This window comes from Centruroides vittatus, unplaced genomic scaffold (assembly GCF_030686945.1).
Source record: "Centruroides vittatus isolate TY-2023 unplaced genomic scaffold, ASM3068694v2 contig_364, whole genome shotgun sequence".
NCBI classification, from domain to species: Eukaryota; Metazoa; Arthropoda; class Arachnida; order Scorpiones; family Buthidae; genus Centruroides; species Centruroides vittatus.
In genome coordinates this window covers 2,923,762-2,947,461 of record NW_027122188.1, presented here as the reverse complement: position 1 = coordinate 2,947,461, position 23,700 = coordinate 2,923,762, and the positions used below count along the sequence as shown (strand labels likewise).

The following is a 23,700-nucleotide window of genomic DNA, read 5'->3' as shown; positions in this document are numbered from 1 at the left end:
GCCGGCAAAATCTATGTGGAGCCTATTCCACAGAGCTTCCTCCGCTTCCCAAGCGGACATTGTTTTGGAAGGGCTATGTTGGACTGCTTGACAGCTCGCACATGATCTTACTAATTTCTCAATGTCGCTGTCCAGGCCTGGCCACCAGATGTAACTCCTAGCCAGTGCCTTCATCTTAACAATACTCGGGTGTGTGACGTGCAACATATTGAGACATATTTTCCGTTGATGGGGAGGAATTACGATACGACTTCCCCATAGCAAACATCCTTTATGGATTGACAGTTCTACACTTCTGTTTTCGAATGGTTGAAAAAGGCCTGAAGTTTTCTGCTTGGGCCAGCCATTCACAACCCAAGTCTTCACCCTAGATAAGATTGGGTCTTTATTGGTTGCTAGAGCTATTTTTCTAGCTGACAGAGATGGACACTCCATGACGTCTATAAGGAAAATGTCTCTCTCGTTCTGTTGCTGCTCTGGGACTTCGGCCACCAGAAGACGACTCAACGCATCCACGTTTTGCGTTTTGTATAGATTTTCCTTGTCTGTAGACGAGTATGTAGTCATATGTTGACAGGAGGTTATTCCATCGGAGCATCCGGGGTGATATGATGCTTGGAGTTGGTCTGGATGACGATAGTAAGGCAAGAAGAGGTTTGTGGTCGGTCTGTATTTCCACTTGCCGTCTGTAGATATAGTCGTGAAATTTCTTAACTTCCGCCACGATTGCCAAGGCCTCTCTGTCTATCTGTGTGTAGTTACGCTCCATTGCTGATAGAGTGCGTGAATAGTATGCAATGGATGCCTCACTTCTGTCTGGCATGCAGTGGTTAAGGACAGCTCCAATACCGTAAGGTGACGCATCGCACGTTAGCACTAACAGTTTCTTTGAGTCGAAGTGCGTTAGTACCACGTCTGATGTCAACAATGATTTGATGGCCTTAAACGCTTTTTCGTGTCTGGGCCCCCACTCCCACAGTGTGTTCGCATCCAGCAGACGATGCAATGGTTCCGCAATCGTGGCTTTGTTTTTTAGAAAAACATGATAAAAATTAACTAGTCCCAGGAACCCTTGAAGCTCTCTTTTGTTAGATGGTACAGGACTGTGCCAAACTGCCCGGACATTCTCCTCCGAGGGATGAATTCCGTTTGCATCTACCTTAAACCCCAAAAATGTTACACTTGGAATGCCTATAACACATTTCTGTGTTTTAATGCGCAAGCCTGATGATTGGAATCTCTCTAGAACCTGCCTAACCTTATGTAGCAGATTTTCCTCAGATTTAGCCGCAATGAGAATATCATCAAAGTATGGGATTACCCCTTCTATTCCCCCTACCAGTTGTTCGATAAATGCTTGAAAAATCCCCGGCACCGCGTTGATACCAAATTGTAATCTATTGACCTTAAAAGCCCCCTTGTGTGTAATAATCGTTTGAGCCCTGGCTGTATCATCATCTACCGCGAGCTGCTGATATGCCTGGGCCAGATCAAGTTTGGCAAATACCTTCGCATGTCCCAAATCTGCCAACAAGTGATTGATTGCTGGAATGGAATAAGCAGTGGGCCGCAGTGCTTTATTAAGTGTAATTTTATAATCCCCACAGATGCGTACCGAACCATCTTGCTTCAAAATCAGCACAATGGGTGTAGCCCACTCGGGATCTGTGACCGGTTCTAGAATTCCCTGCTTGACCCATTTCTCAAGTTTGTCGTCAACCTTTTGACAAATCCCCAATGGTATGCGCCTTGCCTTTAATCTGCTGGGTGTTACGTTCGGGTCTAATTTAATTGAAATCGGTTGGCCCTTATATGTTCCTAACCCCTCTTTGAATACACTTGGAAACTCTTCCATCAACTCCTGGATTCGATCTCAGGAAATGCGATATACGCCTGAGACACATATCCCTAACTCTTTGAACCAGTTTCTCCCTAGCAAACTTATGTTGTTTCCCCTGGCCACGATTAGTGAAAGTTCTCGGGTGAAGTTGTTGTATGTGACATTCACTTGGCATTGGCCGGCAATTTGAACTTGTTTCTTTGAGTACCCATGCAAAATGGTGCGGAAAGGGTATAACTTTGGGGAATTGTTACCAAAAATCTTGCTAAACGTGTCTTCTGACACGATAGTATATGAAGATCCCGAATCTACTTGGAACCAACTACTCTTCCCGTTAATTTTGACTAATGCAGTGATAGCTTTGGGCAACAACAGATCAGCTACTTGATTCACGTGAACCCCTGATTTGACTACTTTTTCCGTTTGAGACGAAATGGAAAAAGAACGTTTCTCTGAATGGCATACCTTCTGAATATGGCCCGGTTTTTTACAAAGGAAACATTTGCTCTTTCGGTACGGGCATTCTTTGCGATTATGCTTCCCTCCACAGCCTTTACAGACTTTTGTTGACTCAGGAAAGCTTGGTTGTCCCTTGCTCTTAAATTTGACCCTATTATATTCCTGATGCGTTCGCGAGCGTTCAATGCCCGGTTCCCCTTTGTTCCGGATCAGACCTACTTCAGTTTCAGTGCACGCATTAGGCCTAACTTCTTTTATGCAACGAACAGCAGCTTCAGCCGCTAAGGCCTCTTCCTGTGCCTCTAAAAACAATAGGTTTTTTCGAGCAAAAAGGTGACATTGGAGCGTCTTGTCCAACAGACCACAAACGAATCTATCACATAACATTTCCTCTAAGTGAGGACCAAATTCGTAAAATTCTGCGAGTCTACGCAACTCCGCAATATAGATAGACAGAGATTCTCCCACCTTTTGATCACGTCTATAAAATTGATTCCTACAAACAATTCATGAGGGTTGAGGAGCGAAATGTGACCTCAAGATGTCCTTCAGTTCTTGAAAGGATTTCGTGGCTGGCAAGTTGGGAGACAAAAGAGACCTCAATGGGTTGTACGTTTCTCTTCCACATGCCGTCAGCAGAATAGCTTTCTTCCTCTCTTCGTCTTCTATATTGTTAGCAGTTAGATATGCGTCGAGCCTCTCAGTATAAGAAATCCACTCACTTGGGTGTGTAGGGTCGAACTCTTCTAGACAGCCGAAGGTAGCCATTGATCTCGCTCCACGTGGTCCCGGTAAAGATCATGCTTATTCTGTTTCCTCAGGACTTATTCTCAATCCAATCCCACCCTTGTCGCCAGATGTAAAATTCCCATGAATCTTACAATAGTAGTGCCTGAGAAGTGAGTTGATACGATACTTAATACATCAAACATTTATTTTACATATATCTGGTATATACAGACAGGGTCTGACAAAGGAAAAAGGCAAACTGCCCTTGATTACAGAGTTTATATATATCGAGCATCTCGCCCTCGGGCGCTGCGCTCGATGTGCCCTTTACATGTCGTGGTAAGACACAACATGACACAATCATATTAATGTTTACTGAAATGCTTATTTATAATTGCATTTAAACATGTTTCTCAGCAACTATTCAGAGAAGAAAGTACAGTATACAAATAAATGATATAGTAGTATATAATTGAAAAATAAAATAATTTCAGTTATTAAAAATGAAGGAATGGATAATTTGCAGCAGTATAGATAGTCTCCTTTTTTGGATCACAAGTATGAAGATATGTATTCATGTGTGTAATAAAAACAAAGTGTATAACATACAAAGTGCACTCAGCAGAGACTACAATCTTATTATATCACCTAATGCTCACTGAGAAAAAATTGTTTATTGAACAAACATTTTTAACCTATAGTTATATATATAACATAGGCCAACTTGAGGTTTTGAACTCAAATTGTAAATTGTTCCAAAAAGATTTTTGGAATGATAGGGTTTTTTTTTATTTGTTATATTTGTACGTTAAACTAAATAAAATAAATTTAATACTTATAATAACACAGCATAACAATGAATTTTTATTTAATATCTATAAGCATTATCATCATATTTTCAATATGTATCTCACCTTTGCATTTCTTGTAATTTTTCCCTGCAAGAGTTTAAATGTTGTTATTTCAAAATTATGATGTCAAATAATTTGATATTAAAAAATAATTCTAAGAAATTTTTAAGATATTAATTTATAATTTTTTAATCTTGAATTTACTGACATCTACTAATTTACAATATATAAATCATAGATTCTTTTTACTTCAAATAAATCTTATAAAATTTTAAATGTAAGAATGATAAATTATCTGTATATCAAAATATACTATCTTATATATATAAATAAAAGGTTTATATGAAATAGAATTCTTAAATGTTTCATTTGTTTATGCCAAAAGTGCTGGAGAGTAATGTGGAAATAAATATGGATTCAAGTAAAGCAGTTTATTGGTTTTGTTATATATCTTAAAGAACTTGCAGGTATTGTTGCATTAATAAATAAAATAACTTTGTTTTCAATAGAAACTAATTTATACTATTATTAGCAATGAAAATTCAACATACACTAATTAATTTGGACAAACTATTATAATAATTAAAATAAATAAAAAAGCAATCTTACAAACTAACAATTTATCCAAACATTAATACAAACACAAAAATAAAAATATATTCAGGACCATTATTCAACTGTGGGATTAAAAAAATATATAAAATTATATATATATATAACGCTTCACAACAGTCCTTGTAATCTTCTCCTTGATTATCATGAACAACCAAAAAACAAAAATTTCACTTTGAAAGAAGTCTTATCCTTCCATCTCAATCACTTCTCCCAATTCTATAAAGATCCTAGTGTTCTCTGCACTTCAAACCTTATTTATTTTCTTTTCTTTACTTTCCTTATACTATCTTCCTGTAGTAACAATTTTACTTCCGTTTTCTATTTACTTAACCACGCGGTAGTTAGTCGACACATGTGGCCTGGACGGTAATAAAAAAAAAAAGGGTGTGACACCGAGGGGTCGAGGGGTTACGTCAGAGGAGATAGGAGGACAGGAGCGAGAGGAAGGAAGATTTTTCGGAGAGAGAGAAAAACGGGACGAACAGAAACAAAGAAAGTTATTAAGGAACGGATCCGAGGTTTTTGTTTTCTTATTTATTACCGCCAGTCACCCCTTCGAACCAATTTTCAGTCTTATCATCTCTGTTTAATTCTCTTCCACCTTATCTTTCTCTAGGGCCCTGTACTTAGTTAAGCTAGATATAAGTTAGAATAAGTTCTTTGTCTTGTCGGCACGCGGGGACTAATTGATGACATTGTTACGCGCAGTCCCAAATGTATTTGTATTAGTAATTAGTAAGTGTGTGTAATCGTTTCTTTGTAAATTATTTATGTTCGCTGAAATTAATAAACCTCTTTTTTTAATTCTATCAAGGCCGAGCGACTCTCAGGGTCTTGTTATTTCATATACTCGGCTAACAATGGCGTCCGCGACAGGATTCTGTTAGTAACGGGATACGGTTTTTATTGTATAGAACGTAGCATTGTATTATCGTGCCTGTAGATTTAAGGCCCTACAATTTGTAATCAATTGTATTATTTTTATATCATTAATTATGGATGATTGTAACCAGAACAATCTTGCTACATCCTCAGGAGGCGAGGGTGAGGGGATCCCTCCGGTAGTCACAGGGTTTCTAGGAATGGTTCCCATTTTTTCTAATAGTGGCAGTGATTTGGTTAATGTCCGCCAATTCTTCAAGACCATAGATAATATATCTCGCCTGGCTGGGTGGAACAGTGAAGTGAAATTGGCTGTCTTACAAGCTCGGTTAAAAGGGGGGCCATTATCGACGTTCTTCAGCTTGGCTGACCAAGATCCTTGTACTTTTGAGGGAATTAGGCAAAAATTAATTCAATGTTACGAAAAGCGAGAACTTAAGGAAAAGAATGCACTCGACCAACTCTTAAGTATTAAGCAGAACCATGATGAGACGGTATGTGACTATGTCATCCGCATGAATACACTGTTGTCGAAGGCCGCTTCCAATAACGAAAAAATTGGTGCCTTGAGGGATGACATTATTAGAGAGAGATTTATAAAGGGCCTAAGGCCCCAGCTAAAGGGATACGTATTAAGGAGAGAACCCCAGACCTTAGATCAGGCAATTAAGGAAGCGGAGAGGGAAGAACGGGTCGAACTCGAGTGTAACGTTAGTAGAGAAAATAAATTTGTACACACCATTGAAATAAAGAACCCAACCGCTAATGAGGATCCGAATGGTGTGATGAATATTGTGAAAACAAAGGAAGACGATAGACTTGAAAGGTTGGAAAAAATGGTGGGGTCGTTATGTAGTACTGTTAATGGTTTGGTCGAAAGACTGGGTGGAAATCTAGATAAAAATAAGGATAGCCCGAACCGATCTGTCCTAAAAAGGTGTTACATTTGTGGGAATCCTCGCCACCTGGCCCGCCAGTGCCCTCAACGGAATATAAATGATTTAAACTAATTACGGGGCGTGATGATAGCCAGTATCACGTCCCATGCATCGAGCTAACCCTGGCCCCTAATGTGTTCTTCTCTAAAAAGGGCCTTCCCCTCATTCTTGGTGATGCTTATGGTACCAGTATCAAGTTTCTGGTCGATACGGGTGCGGAAAGGTCCGTGCTAAGCCTGAAGATCGCTCAGAGCGAGATATGGAGTAGGGGACCGAACGGTGCACTTCACAGGAGTTGGAAACGACTACGAGGAATCGGTGGGGAGGTTATCGAATGCGAATGGGAGTCTAATATCAAGATCGAAAGAGGAGGGAGAACTCAAAATGTTCAAATGACTTGCATGCACTTGCCATCCGAAGTCGAATACGAAGGAGTATTGGGTATGGATGTGTTAAACAGGTTCCCGGAAGTATTAATTGAAACAGGTGAGAATGTAACATCTTGGAATAGAACCGAAATTGATGACTTTTATCAGTGTTGTGGATTCAGAAGGGAGGAATCCGATAATACGATGGAGGTTAATTTATCCCATTTGAAAGACTACGAAAAAAAGGAAGTGGAGCGTATCTTTAATGAACACCCCGGATGTTTCGCACGGAAAATAGAAGATTTGACCGGTACTAAGGAATTTCTTCATACACCTATCATTAAAAGTAACCAAATAATTAATACAAAACAATATAGAATACCGCAATGTTATTTGAGTGAACTAAAGAAAATGATAGTTTCATATCTGAAGGCGGGGATTTGCGAGGAGAGTACTTCTGAATGGAATTCCCCCCTTCACATTGTCCCGAAGGAGTCCGGCGAGTTAAGGGTTACTCTCGATCTACGAAGAATTAACGAAGTAACCCAGTCCCAGGAGTTCCCTCTAGCCCGTGTGGATGAGATCTTAACGAAGTTTCAGGGAAGCAAATTCTTCTCGGTAATCGACCTAAAGTCTGGATATTTCCAGATACCCATACATGAATCAACACGTCATTTCTTTGCTTTCTCTACTCCTTGGGGAAAATTCCAGATGTGCCGCCTCCCGCAAGGTGGAAAGAATAGCGGGAGGTATTTTCAATACGCCATGTCTAGGCTGTTGGGGAGATTCATAGATATCAATTGTTTCGTCTTTCAAGACGATATTGTGTTGTTCTCCCAATCCTTTGAAGATCACGTGAAACTCCTAAGGGAGGTAATCTCTATATTAGACAAAGCCAACTTGAAATTGCACCCAAAAAAATCGAAATTCATGGTGAAAGAAGTGCGGTATCTGGGACACATCATCGATAGTAAGGGGATACGACCTGATCCCTGCAACGTGGATGCGATTAAAGAAGTCCAACCCCCGCGTAATGTGAAAGACGTCAGGAGTTTCCTCGGAATGGTGGGATTCTTCCGCAACTTTATCCCAAACTTTGCCGAGATTGCTCTTCCTCTTACATATCTGACTAAAAAATATGTAAAGTTCTTATGGGACGACCAGTGCCAATCAAGCTTCGAAAAATTTAAAGAACTATTATCTAAACCCCCTGTGCTATCTCATCCCGACTTTAAAATACCTTTTTTCATGCACTCGGACGCTTCAGATACCTGGGCTGGTGCGGTCTTAGAACAGGAAAGCGAAGGGAAACTCATTCCCATTGGCTACTTTAGTAGGAAGTTCCGTGGGCCCGAACTAAAATATTCCACTATCGAGAAGGAATGCTACTCAATAATCTTAGCCCTCCGCCACTTTAAACATCTTATTCTTGGTCAGAAGGTCACTGTGCTTTCCGACCACAAACCTTTAACCTTTGTGAAAAATATGAAAAATCACAATAACCGCCTCATGAGATGGGCCGTAGAATTATCTAATTTTGATTTGGTCATTACGCATGTTCAAGGGAAGAGTAACCCAGTGGCTGATTTATTGTCTCGACCACATGGTAGTAGAGAAGAAGCCCCCTCAAACAGCGATGTCATTAATTGCATCAGTGAAGAGTTGTGGAAAAAGGTAAAGAAGTCCCAGATTGGGGACAGAATTTTTGGTCCAATGAGAAATCATTTAATTAAATTCCCACCCTCTTACAATGATTACCCGAGTAGTGGCATACTTCCTGAGTATCAAGTAGATGGTGATGTATTAGTCCACGTACGACCGGGACGGTTTGGAATACGTCAATGGAGGCGTGTTTGTGTAGGGGAAACAGCAATTAATGACGTAATTAAAGCATTCCATGAATCACCATTAGCCGGACACTACGGCAAAGAAAAAACGTGTGACCTGATCAACCGTTACTACTACTTCAAGAAGATGAAAAAACTCGTCGATAGATTCGTGAAGTTCTGCAAAGTTTGCCAACAACATAACTTACATCAAGGAAGAGCCCCCTTTCAAGAAACGGAAGTCGCTAATTATCCGTTTCAAAAGGTGTCAATCGACATAATTGGCCCTTTAAATCAAACACATAAGGGTAATCGTTATATTCTCACCATAATTGACATGTTTACTCGATACACAGAAGCCGTCCCTTTAAGGGACCAATCTGCGGCCTCTGTAGCCAATGTGTTTTTCGAAAGGATAGTCTGCAGATATGGCAGTCCCGAGATCATCATCTCTGACCGGGGCACGAATTTTACGTCCTCCATCTTTAATGAAATGTGCAACATCCTTACCGTCAAGCACAATGTTACGACATCATATCGCCCTTGTTCGAACTCAGTTTGTGAACGTGTGAACAAATCCATCAGTAACCTTTTGGCCAGAATATCAGGCGGCAGCAACAACAATTGGGATACCTTCTTACAGACTGCTGTGTTCGCTTATAATAATGCTACACACTCCTCTACTAGTGAGTCACCTTCATTTCTTCTTTACGGATTTGATCCTAAATTCCCTCATGCGTTCCCTGTTGAACAGACAAATGACTACCCGGGTATTCGGGAGTATCGTGATTTCCTTATGGATAAGCTACGATGCATCCGTGAATCGGCATACGAATTAAGTCGCAACCGTAACAAACTTAACCGTAACCGCATCAACACAGGGAGGAAGGTGAGGAGCTTTGAGGTAGGGCAGAAAGTTTGGATGTTAAGGAAAGGGAAGAAGCAAGGCAAGTTTTCTCCAAAATATTTAGGTCCTTTCCGTGTCTCTCGCCTCCTGGGGCCTGTTAACGCGGAAATCGAAAATTGTAATAAAAAGGAAAAACTTGTTGTACACATAGACAGACTAAAACCGTGCTTCTCAAACTTCCGTGAGCCTAGACGGAAGCGTAACATCCCAATTGGACACGAAGGATCACAATCCGGAGAGATCGAGGAGATTGAAGAGGAAGAAGACATCCCTCACCTACCCACTGCGCAACGGGCGAGCTACAATAGGTATAATCAACATAACCAGCAGCATCAAGGAGACCGCAAGGATTCGGGTAATGAGACCATGCTGGAACAGAGGGGTAATATCTCCCACCCGTATAACTTACGGGGGCAGAAAGTGGACTATCGCCGGCTTCACTTTGGAAGATGAACTGTAGTTCATCATCCATTAATGGTTGTGTATCTCCATATTAATGTTTCTGTTAATTGTTAATATGTCTTTTGGTGGGGACGTATGTGGCTTTATTAAACCTTATTTATTTTCTTTTCTTTACTTTCCTTATACTATCTTCCTGTAGTAACAATTTTACTTCCGTTTTCTATTTACTTAACCACGCGGTAGTTAGTCGACACATGTGGCCTGGACGGTAATAAAAACAAAAAGGGTGTGACACCGAGGGGTCGAGGGGTTACGTCAGAGGAGATAGGAGGACAGGAGCGAGAGGAAGGAAGATTTTTCGGAGAGAGAGAAAAACGGGACGAACAGAAACAAAGAAAGTTATTAAGGAACGGATCCGAGGTTTTTTTTTTCTTATTTATTACCGCCAGTCACCCCTTCGAACCAATTTTCAGTCTTATCATCTCTGTTTAATTCTCTTCCACCTTATCTTTCTCTAGGGCCCTGTACTTAGTTAAGCTAGATATAAGTTAGAATAAGTTCTTTGTCTTGTCGGCACGCGGGGACTAATTGATGACATTGTTACGCGCAGTCCCAAATGTATTTGTATTAGTAATTAGTAAGTGTGTGTAATCGTTTCTTTGTAAATTATTTATGTTCGCTGAAATTAATAAACCTCTTTTTTTAATTCTATCAAAGCCGAGCGACTCTCAGGGTCTTGTTATTTCATATACTCGGCTAACAAGATCCTAGTGTTCTCTGCACTTCTTCCTCTTATTTGGTGGTGGAGTCAGCTGGTTCACATTATTATTATTATTGTAATAATAATAAAATGGTAAGTAAAATAAGTATTACTATTTTGTATGAAGCGTATTCAATGTTAACTTTTCAATTACTGTGTATTTAGACAGTTATTTTATATAAATTTTTAAATCTTCCTACTTGAAACCAATTAACCAGAGCAAAATTTGTTTTTAAAGTGCTAACGTTTTCGACACCCCTTCTGGGCTCTTCTCCAGGCATTCACTCAAAACCGTTGCAAGCTGGTTCTTAAACTTTTGAATTTCTTTCAAAGGCATTCAATTACGTATTCCTAATGCGCATGCATTCCAAATCCATCAAAACATCATGAACTACTGTATTATTTGAAATGCAAACCGCATATAATTCAAATGATTATAAACGTGAATAAATAAATAAAATAAATTTAAATGTTATCGTCCATTAGGAATTGCCACGCTGTAGAAAGTGACATTTCTTCTGTGGTGTACACGCGGACGAACAATAAAATACGAGATTTGTACACAATAAAATAATATTTTATTAATGGTTCGCGCGGTTCTTTATACACTAAGTTCTTTGAGATCCCAACTATACACCGCCAATATATACAATGTCGGTGCGGTAAAACTTTGCACACACAAAGGAGAGTGATACGTTTACGCAACAATGTTCTTTGTTTGTAGCCCTTTCTGAAATATTCCAATTAACCTAAACTATCTTAAACTAACTTATAATCTAAAAGAAAATAGAGGAGGAAAGAATGAAGGGTAAGAATAGAAGAAAAATGCCAGTGGGGTACCCGGGTTTCTCTCTTGTCTGGTCTTCACTCTTGACGAAATGGAGACTTGCACCCAGTCACTTGTAGCTGTCCTTTTCAATAACTCCGATCTAATGATTTCTAAGTATATCACCAAACTCTCGGTTTTAGTTTTTATCTATGTCAGTTCTTTTCCTGCAGAAGACCTAAGCACTCTCTGTCTCGATCAGTGATGACGACCTCTTTCTTTTTCGTCTGCTTCTTTTCAACGCTAGCCCCGGAATGCCTAATCTCCCTCTCCGACTTGCCTCAGGGTTTTTACACACTTGTTTTCGGTGTTATTCTACAAAAATGTGTTCCCACCAGCAGGAAGGAAAAACTGTTAGAAAGTTCGAAGAAAAGATATAGAACAAAAGATTAACGAAACTTAATATTAGGCTTAACACTACAGACATATATACAACAATATGGCGTATTGCCACACTTCCTTATAATTAATACTTGTGGATTCGCACTCTGCCTTAAATATTTCCATTGCTTCTAATATCTTGAGGTGATCTTGATGTGGGGTGGTGAGAACGATACGTGCCCTGTCAAATTTGGCTGTGATGTCAGGGTCTGTTGCATAAGTTGAAAGGGCTGTCGTATACTTATTTCGTAGTATGTCCGATTTGTTCTTTCAATCGTACCTCTAAAGACCTCTTGGTTGCACCTATATAAACCATTTCTCTACCAAACCTGCCATCCATTATAGGGACTTTGTAGACACCTGGTAATCTTTTTGGGTTCGGACAGTCTTTTCTATTCCTTAGTAGGTTATAAATGGTCAAACATCTTCTGTACGCTACTTTGACCTTTTGTTTCTTGGCAATGGTGGTATATATTGATTTTAGAATTGGGTTATATGTGACAGGGACTATCAACTTGCCATCATCATTTTCCTTATTATATCTTTCTTCTAGATCAGACATTACCATCCACTTCTTTCAGAAAGGGCTACAAACAAAGAACATTGTTGCGTAAACGTATCACTCTCCTTTGTGTGTGCAAAGTTTTACCGCACCGACATTGTATATATTGGCGGTGTATAGTTGGGATCTCAAAGAACTTAGTGTATAAAGAACCGCGCGAACCATTAATAAAATATTATTTTATTGTGTACAAATCTCGTATTTTATTGTTCGTCCGCATGTACACCACAGAAGAAATGTCACTTTCTACAGCGTGGCAATTCCTAATGGACGATAACATTTAAATTTATTTTATTTATTTATTCACGTTTATAATCATTTGAATTATATGCGGTTTGCATTTCAAATAATACAGTAGTTCACGATGTTTTGATGGATTTGGAATGCATGCGCATTAGGAATACGTAATTGAATGCCTTTGAAAGAAATTCAAAAGTTTAAGAACCAGCTTGCAACGGTTTTGAGTGAATGCCTGAAGAAGAGCCCAGAAGGGGTGTAGAAAACGTTAGCACTTTAAAAACAAATTTTGCTCTGGTTAATTGGTTTCAAGTAGGAAGATTCAACCCGGTGTGTTAGAAGGTTAAATAATAATTTTTTAATCAATTTCTGTAAAATTTATTATAATATTATTCCTTCTGTGGTAGGCTATATCTTGTCATTTGTATAAAATAATTTTAAAAAATTCTAATAAATAGTTACAGTACTTCTTCAAATTACATAGCAAAACCAACAGTGCAAATATGAAATGATATGGAATTAGGTTAATTAATAAATACAGTTATCTCTCTGTATTTATTAATGACTCTTGATTAATGACAATAGAGACTCTCTCTTATCTGGTCTCCATTTTAACCAGCCATATTTTCATCAATTTTTTCTGCAAATTAGATTTCTAAATGTATTTATTAATTAAATTAGATTTCCAATGTCAATTTTGGGAACTAGTACAGTGTATTGTAATGATCCCATAAGTTTTTCAAGTGAGTCTATGATATCTATGCTGTTTGGATTTTGGTCACTACATATTTTCATTGTTAATTTTTGTTTTTTAATTTATGTTCATTTGAAACATTTACAGAAAATGCAGAAATATGCACTTTCCGTAAACTGTAACCTCTGAATTATCTTTACCTTTATACTTGCAGAAACAGAAAGTGTTAACTATTGAAACAAAACTAAAAGCATTGGAAAATATTCATAATGCAGAATCTGTAAAACAAATATGTAACAATCTGAATTTCAGAAAAAATATGGCAAATGACTGATGCAAAAACTGAAAATTCCTTTAAAACTTCAATTCACAAATAGGATCAAAAAAGTAATCTCAGACAAATAAACTTTTTATTTACATTTATATATATTAATTTACAACTTTGTATATAGTATTTTGCATCTATTTTTCAGATTAATTGGCCATTTGTTTATTTTGCCTCCTGAGGTCTAGTCCTATAGAGGCAGGGCTGGCCTGAGCTATAGGTGCACTAGGCAGTTGCCTTGAGTGAAAAAAATTTATGAGTGCCAAAAATCAACCCTGCATAAAGGCCATTTATCAAAAAGTCTACAATATTAAAATACTATAATATATATATCAATAAATAATATATTAAAGAATATTAATGATTTAAAATATCCTTTTACCTACATCTCTTTTCTTTTTCTCTGTTCCTCCATTTGTTGTTCTAATGCTTTTCTATAATCATCTTTATTTCTCTTTGAATCTTGTTTCCAATAAATTTTAAAAACATAAATATTTTACATATTTAATATTTGAACTGAAATAAATTAAATAAAACATATATCTACCAAACTGAAATGATCCATTTCTATTCTGATCATAATCATAAGCTGATGAAGCAAAACCAAATATGTTATTGGAAGTCAACATGTTGTAACTGAAAAAAAAAAATGATTTACTTTTTATTTTCACTGAAAATACAGTAAAGCCTTAATTTAATAGATTAATTTGGGTGACTTAAGTGAAAGGTCAGTTATACGATAAAGCAAGTTTTCCAAGTGCCTGTATTAAAAAAATCCAGCAATATTTGGTGGTGCCATCTGTTATGATATTTTATTTTAAAAAACTTTTAATATTTTTAACTATTATAAAATGACAAAAAGCTTAATTCTGAGGGTAGGGTTAGGTTTTCTAAAAATTTGTAAATGCTAATAACGAGTAAAATCGTCATTAAATCCAATTCTACTGGGGATGCACACAATTTCCTTTTTATCCCCACTCCCTCAACCTTGAATCACCAAAATTTAATAGTATCAATCACCCTAATACACAAACCTCCCTGCAAAATTTCAGAAATTTTAAACAAATAGCACAGGATTCAAAGAGGGTGAACAAAAAAATCATGTCCCACATGCACACAAACATCAATACATACAGAAAAATCCTCCAAATTTGTTTGCATCTTTTTGATGTTTTAAGGTCCAGAGTCCAAAAATGTAAAAATCTTGGGGTCATTTTTTGACTGATCACCATATTTTTCTTTTGTTATATATAACAGAGCCAGGAAAGTAATAAGGGTCCATGACTTCATTTTTGATATACTGTGGAGTTAAAGTGGCAATGTCCATGCTCTCTGATGCAATTGAACATGCCTAATGGAATATGGCCCTAATTTTCATTAAGCACACACAATGGAACAGCATTGTGTATGCTTAATGAAAAATAGACATAAAAAATGGACAATATACAAGAACAATTGATTTGTTCTTGGACCATATCTCCATGTCAGCAAGTGCAAGGATCATCTCTCCATACCTGGCCAGTGCAAGGATTGCATTTTCCATGGCTGGCAGCTAGAAGGGTCATCTCTCCTATGGCTGGCAAGTACAAGGATTCCCTCTCCCATTGCCAGCAGGTACAAACAGGGTCTTGGAAAGGTAGGGACAGAGGGGGGATACATGCCTAGAGTGCCAAAATGATAGAGCACCAAAATTCCAAAATTGTTACATGGACAAACTAATAAATTCATAGGAAACTGTCACACACAAATATGAAAAATTATATTATGAAATACTGTATTTACTCACATAAAGACGAGGTTTTTATCCATTTTTCACTGCTTCAAAAACCTAGGTTGTCCTATACACACAAACAAAGGATTCTTTTCATTTTGTATAATTTTTGTAAACTGTGTGTTTGCATTTTTTACCGGATTCTCACCTTCTGGTGTTTAAAAACAATAGTATTTTATCTGAGTCGTTTGAATCGTTCTTGTGTATTGTCAGGAGTAAAGATGAATAGCAATAGGAAAAGCAAAGCTTTTGAATTGAATTCCAAAACTACATGGGAGCCTGATATAAGTTTTAATTCATTCCCACGTGAAAACAGATGATTATTTGGAAATCAGAATTCAAAGAAACTCATAAGTGTAAATGACGAAGAGTGGATTCGACTGTTAAGAAGAATTGACAAAAAAAGTTCCCGATTGTGCAGCTTTACGTAAACAAATTATGTTGTTGATTTTACAAGATTTTTCCTTGAAGTTTAAAATGCCAGTAATTTTTGCGAGACAGTGTGTGCATTTACATGCATTTGATATTTTATTTGTTATTAAACAAAATAAAATTAGAATTGTATTAATAAATCTAATTTTCTTTATTTTGATCTTTAAAGTCACACCTCGTCCTATACATGAGATCGTCTTATATTTGAGTAAATATGGTATAATATGCATTATATTGATAAAAAGTGATTTTATAATTTTTAAGTTTGTAACAGACTGATGAAAGGTTTATCTAAATGGTATCATATTTAAGTTTGCTTCTGGTGTCAAATGCTCTAGCCACATATATAGGTACAAGGATAGCCTATTTTGTGCCTAATAAGTGCAAAGATTGCTTCTATTTTTTTTGCTTTACCTCAATTCTATTGCAATATGACAAAGTGGTACAATGTCCTAGTAATTGATTCACATACAGGCAGTTCCCAGGTAATGACACACCTGGCTTACACCAATCCAATCTATTCATAATAAATCTGATTCTGACATACAATGGTGACCCAAAGTTACAACATAATGTCGACATAGTGAGTGCTGGCAGCATAGGTACAGGATGCAAGCTGAAATTACTTTTTATTATTGTTGTTCAGTGCAGCATAGGAATACAGTGAAGTGAGTGAAGAAGACTGAACTGAGCACCATTGTGGTATGTTGTTCTTGTGTTAGCCTGTACTTTTGTTATGTTAGTGCATGATGATTTGTATCTTTTTGCCCTTTATTATGGCTCCCAAGCATTCTACTGATGGCAGTGTGTCAAAAAAAAGGAAAGCCATCATGATGGAAGTGAAATTAGACATAGTGAACCAACTTATAATGAAATGATTTACATCAAGCTATAGGAATGGTTCTCTTTTGTGACTTGGAAACAGCCTGTACTTGCAAGTGATAGACCCTATACATTCACTATTCTCTGACAGACTAGTTTGTGAGACTGGGCAATAAACTGACAATTGGGCTACTACTTCTATAAACTGGAAATTAAATTTTTTATTTTACTTGTATGCAATTCATCTTTCATTTGCAATTTATGCATTGAATATTGGGTATTTTTGAATATAATTACGAAACAGTCCAAAAGTGGTGCATTTTTTTTGGGACAGTTTTAGAATCAGAACAGCATATTAAAAGTGGGACTCTCCTGCTTAACATGGGATGTCTAGTCACTGTAATCAAGACGAATATAGAGCTATATTGATATATTAACGCTAAGTGGATTTTTGTTGGTTAGACCTCTGTTGAATGAGAGAAAGCCATACAAACCTTTCAAAACTGTAGAACCATTCTGTTCCAAAACTTTTCAGAGAAAAAACTTCATTCTTTTTGTTGGTGTGTTGGATTACTTTGCGTTTAAAAGTTTAACTAATTTCATTTACTGTTTTATTAGTTCATTTAATAAACCTTGTTACTGTTCTTGAGAGAATCATCTGCTACTGAATGTATTACAGCAATATGTATATTGATACATAGATTGCATAATTGGGTTTATATGTATAAACCTTGAAAATCAAATAAATATCAAAAGTAATATTAATGGTTTTATCATCTATGAAAATTTCTGAATTCTAACTCAAATACAAACCTGGTCACCCAGAGCAGCAGACTAGCATTTTTTATTGCCTCAGTCATCCAGCTGTTATATCAATGATTATAATGAATATCAAGTACTAATTACTGTTAGATTTGATATACTCTTAGTTGTGATAGGATTCATGTAAATATGAAGTTTCACAATAAGTTTTATGAATTTGTTATAAAAAATTACTGAATTTTTCTTTGTGACAAATATAAGTTATCTGATAAATATAAAAAAAAACATCAAAAGAGAAAAAATCAAAATAGATAATTTTATGCCTCATTTTGCATAAGCTGTAATGCATTTATGAAATTAGATATTAAACTGTATCTAAAATTTCAAGTACTGACCTGTTATTGATATTTGTTTCAAAATTATTATTTAAGTGAGACTGCAGTTTTCGAGTAAATCTCTTCAATTCTAACTGTTTCTCTTTCTAATTAAAAAAAAAACATAAATTTTAATTTTAATACTTTATATTATTATACCTTATCTGTGACAATAAATACATGTGCACCTCATGTGCAGTTGTCATGAACAGTAAGAAAAGCAGAATTATTTGCATTTTGATTAAAAATATTTTTTACTAAACAAAATATTTTACTTGAGTTATGTTCTACAACAAAAATCAGTACATACACTGTAACAGGCATGCATCGTAATTTATGCCTGGAAACATCATTCTGCTCAAAACATTGAGATAGTAAATTTATATTGTACCCTGCACTTGCATCATTTTTTGTATACAAGTCAGCAACTTGTCTAGGCATTGATTTGATATAGGCACAACAAAGGTCTTATGGAACGTTGGTCCACATTTCTTGAAGTAGTCTTCAATTGATCTTTTGTTTGAGGCATGTGGTCTTGCACCTCTTTCTTGAAGACACATCACACTCCACGACTTGGACCCAATTTTAGCAAAGCCAAGCAGTGGAGTAGGTGGAATGAGATAAGATCTTGGTGAAATCACCTCTCCCTGTAAACATAGATTGGCCACAAAAACCTATGTAAAACCACCTGGCAGTATTGTGCATTGAGTGTCATCATAAAGAACCAAGTTACCAATGCCAGAAAACCAAAGTCCCTATATTTATATCATGGCTGAAAACCTTACTTCTTGCTTTACATAGTTTTGGATAAGTTCTTTATTGGGTCATCTGATGGCTCTCCACTTGATATTTCCTTATAGGATTGGGAAAAATGACTCATCAGACCAAATCACTCTTTGCCATTGAGTTTTCCTCCAAGACAGGGTCACCTGACCCATTCAAACTACCTCCTATTTAGAACTGATGTTAATATGAACTACTTACTCTTGTGTGAATGTAGCCAATATCATGTAACCTGTTGCTAGCAGTTTGATAATATACAGAATGGTCTATGTGTTTGCTCCACAATTCTGCTCCCTCCAGGTCAGTATTTCATGACAAGGCATTGCAAAATTTAATTATTCTTGGCAGTAGTCATTGGTGATCTATGATTTCTGCATCCAGGTGTAGTGGAACTGATTTCCTTATAGTGTTTAATTAAGGAACAACATTCTGACGGTAGATGCATTCAAATACAATTTCCAAGAAATTTGCCACATAGCCACTCTATTGTGTTATTTCTAGTGAATCTGCTACATACCAGCAGTTTTAACCTCTTTCTTGCCATTGTTTCAAGTTCTGAATGCCAGTTATTATTAGATTGCCCTTCATGTACATATTGGTGACTATGCAAGCACACACAAGGCAGCAAAAATTTATTCATCCAGCTAAGCAAAGCTGTGAATGCAGGGTGCATGTAATTTTTTGCCTCCATGTTCTGAATGGAATGATGTTTCAGCATACATTGAGATGCCTGTTATAGTGTATGTACTGATTTTTGTTGCAGAGCCTAGTTCAAATGGAGTACTTTGTTTAGTAAAAAGTTTTCATGCAAATTGCAAATGATTCTGCTTTCCTTACCATTTATGACAAGTGCAAATAGGATATGCATACATTTACTGACATGGATAAATTAATAGAAATCATATTAGTGTTATTAAAATTTTAATAGTTTATATTATTATAAACTATAACTAGAACATAAAAGTTACATTTTTCAGACTCATGCAATTTTATTTTCATTTGTTAATGCAAAATAAATAAGACTTTGAGACACAAGTTTCTCAACAATCAAGTAAAATTTATTTTATATTAATTTATAACAAAGAGTTGTAATATGTCTTAATAATCATTTGTTCTGTTATCAACAAATGTTAATTGTTAATAGATGTTTAAATAATTTTTGTTTACCTTATCTTTCATAATGTAATTTTATTATTGTCCTATTAAGTTTAATTTTAGAAGCTTTAAAAATGAATTTTATAAACATAAATAAAGTGTTCAGAAAATTAAATTATATTATAGGGTACATCTATAGTATGCATCATACAATGCAACAGAGAACTGCATGTACTAAAATGTATTTCAATATTCACTGATGTGACCACAGGGTTGGCACCATGTCAAGATGCCATGTTAGGACTGACACCACTGTGCCTTAAGGGACACAGAAATCACAATGGTCATTAGATGTTAGTTTCATGCACAAGCGATAGTATTTGTAGGCGGTTGGATTTGGGATGGAGGAGGTCCGAGAGACCGCACACCCAAAAGAAGTGCACTCAACTACAGATTTTCTAAACAAATATCCATTTATTTACATAGAATTATGCATACATGCATACTACAGTTAACTATATAGTAATCAAATAGCATATAAATTAAATCATATTGGATTCCTAACAGAAAGAGAGTTTACAATCAGATGCAAGGTGATAAATACCTTAGAATTTCCAAATGAGATGAATCTTTTTCTTGGACTTCAAGAGGTGTAACAGTTGGCATTGAAAATTTCAAAAATTTTATAAATGTGCAGGATGTTGGTAAGATGTCCCTGGATGGGGGATAGTTTTGCAAAAGGTGGATGTAAATCCAAGAGTAAGTTGTCTGATGTCTTAAATAGTTGAACAGCCAGAGAACTGTCCAAGAGAGTTGAAGCTGGCGACTAACGAGACAGTGAACCCTAACTGGCCAACCAACTAGAGATGATTGACAAACTCTCTCTGCCTGTCGTCATCAATTCTCTTCTTTTATTTGGAAGTCCTCCTCCTCATTGCACATGTCTTTTTTGGTAATATTCAAGTTTATGTCCAAAGTGCAAATTTGTGCCATTTGGTTCTAAGTAAACTCATAGATGTGTCACCCATGAAAGGAAACGAATCTGGGGAAGGTGTAGTCATATTCTCCATCATTTTTTTTTTTTGGGAAAAACTTGAACGAATTTTAATGTTATTCTGGTTTTATTCAAAAAATTTTTGAATAAAAGTCTTGGCTCTCAGGACTTTATTCAAGATGAGAGCTAAGGCTTGACAAAAAGTTGAAATTTTTTGTCAACTCCTGGCTCTCACTGATCAGTGCATTATATGCTGCACTGATGAGTACTGTACATCAGTGCAGCATCTAATGCACATTGCATTCATTGGGCTGTGAATATGATGAGCTTTGATAAAGCAATGTGACCACCTCCATGATTATATTTAGCAATATTAAAAAATATTCATAAAAATTGATTAAGATGGTTAGCATGTAATATTTTCTAATTCCACATGTCATAAAAATATAAAATCTTTTTATGATTTAAAAAAAATTACTATCTAATTGAAATATAGATTGTGTCATTAGTAGTAAGTGGACAACTTAATGCACTGAGAATTAAACATAAAGTGTTATAATTTTTGTATAGAGGTAACTTGTTTATTTTAAAAGTGGCTAACTATACAGCAAATTCCTTACAGCCAATATAATACTGCTTGCATCTGTCATCTTGTCAGATTGCCAGATATTTCAGTAAAAGCTTATTAAACTATTCATCAGTGCATTGCCTGTGGACGAGATTAATACAAACTGGAATGTGCCCAGTGTCAGAAAATTTTTTGTTCTTGTCAATATATTTAGCTCCATATGAAATTTTTATCAATCTCATTTCTATTCTACAGTAGAGAGTCGTTAATCGGAACATCGGTAATCGGAATCGCCGGTAATTGGAATGATTTTCAGTCGGACTGTGACGTGCTGAATCGAACGTTTTTGATACTAGATTTACTTTTAAAGTATAATTTTCATGCTTTTATATTCTTCAATATATTTATTTTGTTTGTACAAAATGAAGAAATAATTTTTAACGATACGATAGCCTCAATTATTATTATAAAAATTTTTGTTAGGCTTAAAATCGACGAAAATTCAACACAAAGCGACACGCAACGGAGAAAAATTTGAACATCGGACAGGTTAATGTATTTTTTCGTACATAATGGGTAATCAGAACAAATGACTAATTGGAACAACCCCAGTCCCCAATTGATTCCGATTTTCGACTCTCTACTGTATATGCAATAGCATTTCCTTGTTTGTTTCTGTTTACATCCTTCATTAGTATTTGAGTAAACAGTAAATATAAACTTTTAAAAGAATAAACTCATACCTAAAACTATAATGCAACTTGAAAAAAAGAGAAAACAATAAAAACAAAATGCTGCATATGTATTACAATATTATGCTTTGTATATTGTGATCAACAATAATTCAATAAAACAATGATATTAGGATAAATTAAGATTATTTTAACTATTCCAAATATTACTATTCGAATATCTTCAAAAAAAAAAACTCAATAATGTGTCTTTTTTCTTTCATATTATAAGAGAATGTTTTCATTAAATCTCTGAAAAGCTGTTCTTTCTATATAAAAAAACAGTTATTCCAGTTATAAAAACCACAAATTTTGTAGTTTAATATAGTTACATTTAAATTATAGACTAATAAAACTGTAAATTATCAATACAGATTAATCTTTTTCTTGCTCTTTTTCTAACATACATCTAGCTGATTTTGTTGTTGGTTATTAATAAGTTTTTCTATAAATGTCCAACTGGTTTTTAATACAATATACAATCTACAGTATGATTTTAGATATTGTATAGGAAATTTTGGCAAGAAATTTTATTTTTCTATTTTGAGTTTTTGCTGAAGTTTTTAATTATTTTTTACTCATAGGATCATTCCAGGTTCAGATACTCTTGTGTATGTAATAATTTTAGAGAAATTAATATTTACAGTAACTTATGTTTTTAAACAAATAACATAGTGAATATTTTGTTTAAAAATGGTAAATCTGAAAAATCTAAAAAAATCTCTTTTTAGTTTATGTAATAGGTTGTAAAAACAACTTGATAAAATTGAATATGAAATCTGAATTTGAAGTATTGATAATGATGATAAATTGCAAATGAGAAATAATGTCCTAGACAATGTTTTCAAGTTTTCATATATGTATAATTCCAATATTGTACGATACATACATACAGTCACCTAACTTTTTCATTTCCAATAATTTTGTTGTCACATAAAATACATAAGATAAAAATTAAAAGATAAAAACATCAGATGTCTCCATCAATATATATATATATGTGTGTGTGTGTGTGTGTGTGTGTGTGTGTACTGGAATAAAACATAATTCAATATTTTTTAATAAAACAATTTATAAAAGTAACTTTTAAAGATGCTATCTTTTTTAAATTTTATCAATAAGAAAATTTACTTATTTTTCTAATTCATAATTTGAATAATGATAATGCTTTTAAATATATTCTTAATCAAGTAACAATGTGATTTTATTTGTTTATAGTTTTATTATATTTATGTTTGTTTCATGCATATATAATCATTTTTATGTGATTTATAAATAAATAAATAAATTCATACCTCTCTTAAATACTTATTATAGTCAGAATTTCTTTCTTTTATTAATTGTTTACGCTTATTTTCATATTCGTCAAAAATTAATCCTTGAAATTCTGACTGTTCAAAGGTAATTGAAGGTTTCCTCCTTTGCCATATGTTTTTTTTTATGTCTGTATTAACACTCCAGATTGTTGAAAATATTGCATTTCCTGACTATAAAATAAATATAAAATAAAAATTTATTATTATAAACAATATAAAATTTCATTACTTATATATATTATTCAAAATCATCATAAAGAAACTTACTTTTTATTTAGTAACAAGTTATATTCTTATGCAACTATTTAACTTTTATTAATAGTGTTAATAACAATTTAGTACTTGCCTATAATCTTTTTTAATTAATAATATAATATATAGCTAATTAAACTCTTCTTTGTTAAAGACAGAATAAACAGGAGCAAACAATGGAAAAATAGATTCAGATTT

General features: G+C 35.1%; 1 protein-coding gene across 3 annotated transcripts in view; it reads right to left on the bottom strand.

Moving 5' to 3' along the window:
- Positions 1–23,700, bottom strand: part of LOC136975115 (centrosome and spindle pole-associated protein 1-like) — an 89,263-nt gene that overhangs the window by 51,875 nt on the left and 13,688 nt on the right. For 2 of the 3 annotated variants that reach the window (XM_067270125.1, XM_067270124.1), the window contains 5 exons: positions 23,230–23,421; positions 17,785–17,870; positions 14,150–14,238; positions 13,989–14,064; positions 3,943–3,966 (listed from right to left, as the gene is read on the bottom strand). In XM_067270125.1, coding sequence (XP_067126226.1) covers positions 3,943–3,966; positions 13,989–14,064; positions 14,150–14,238; positions 17,785–17,870; positions 23,230–23,421 — 467 coding nt within the window. Of the gene's footprint in view, positions 1–3,942; positions 3,967–13,988; positions 14,065–14,149; positions 14,239–17,784; positions 17,871–23,229; positions 23,422–23,700 lie in introns of those variants that run through there. The other variant, XM_067270126.1, reaches the window with a different exon arrangement.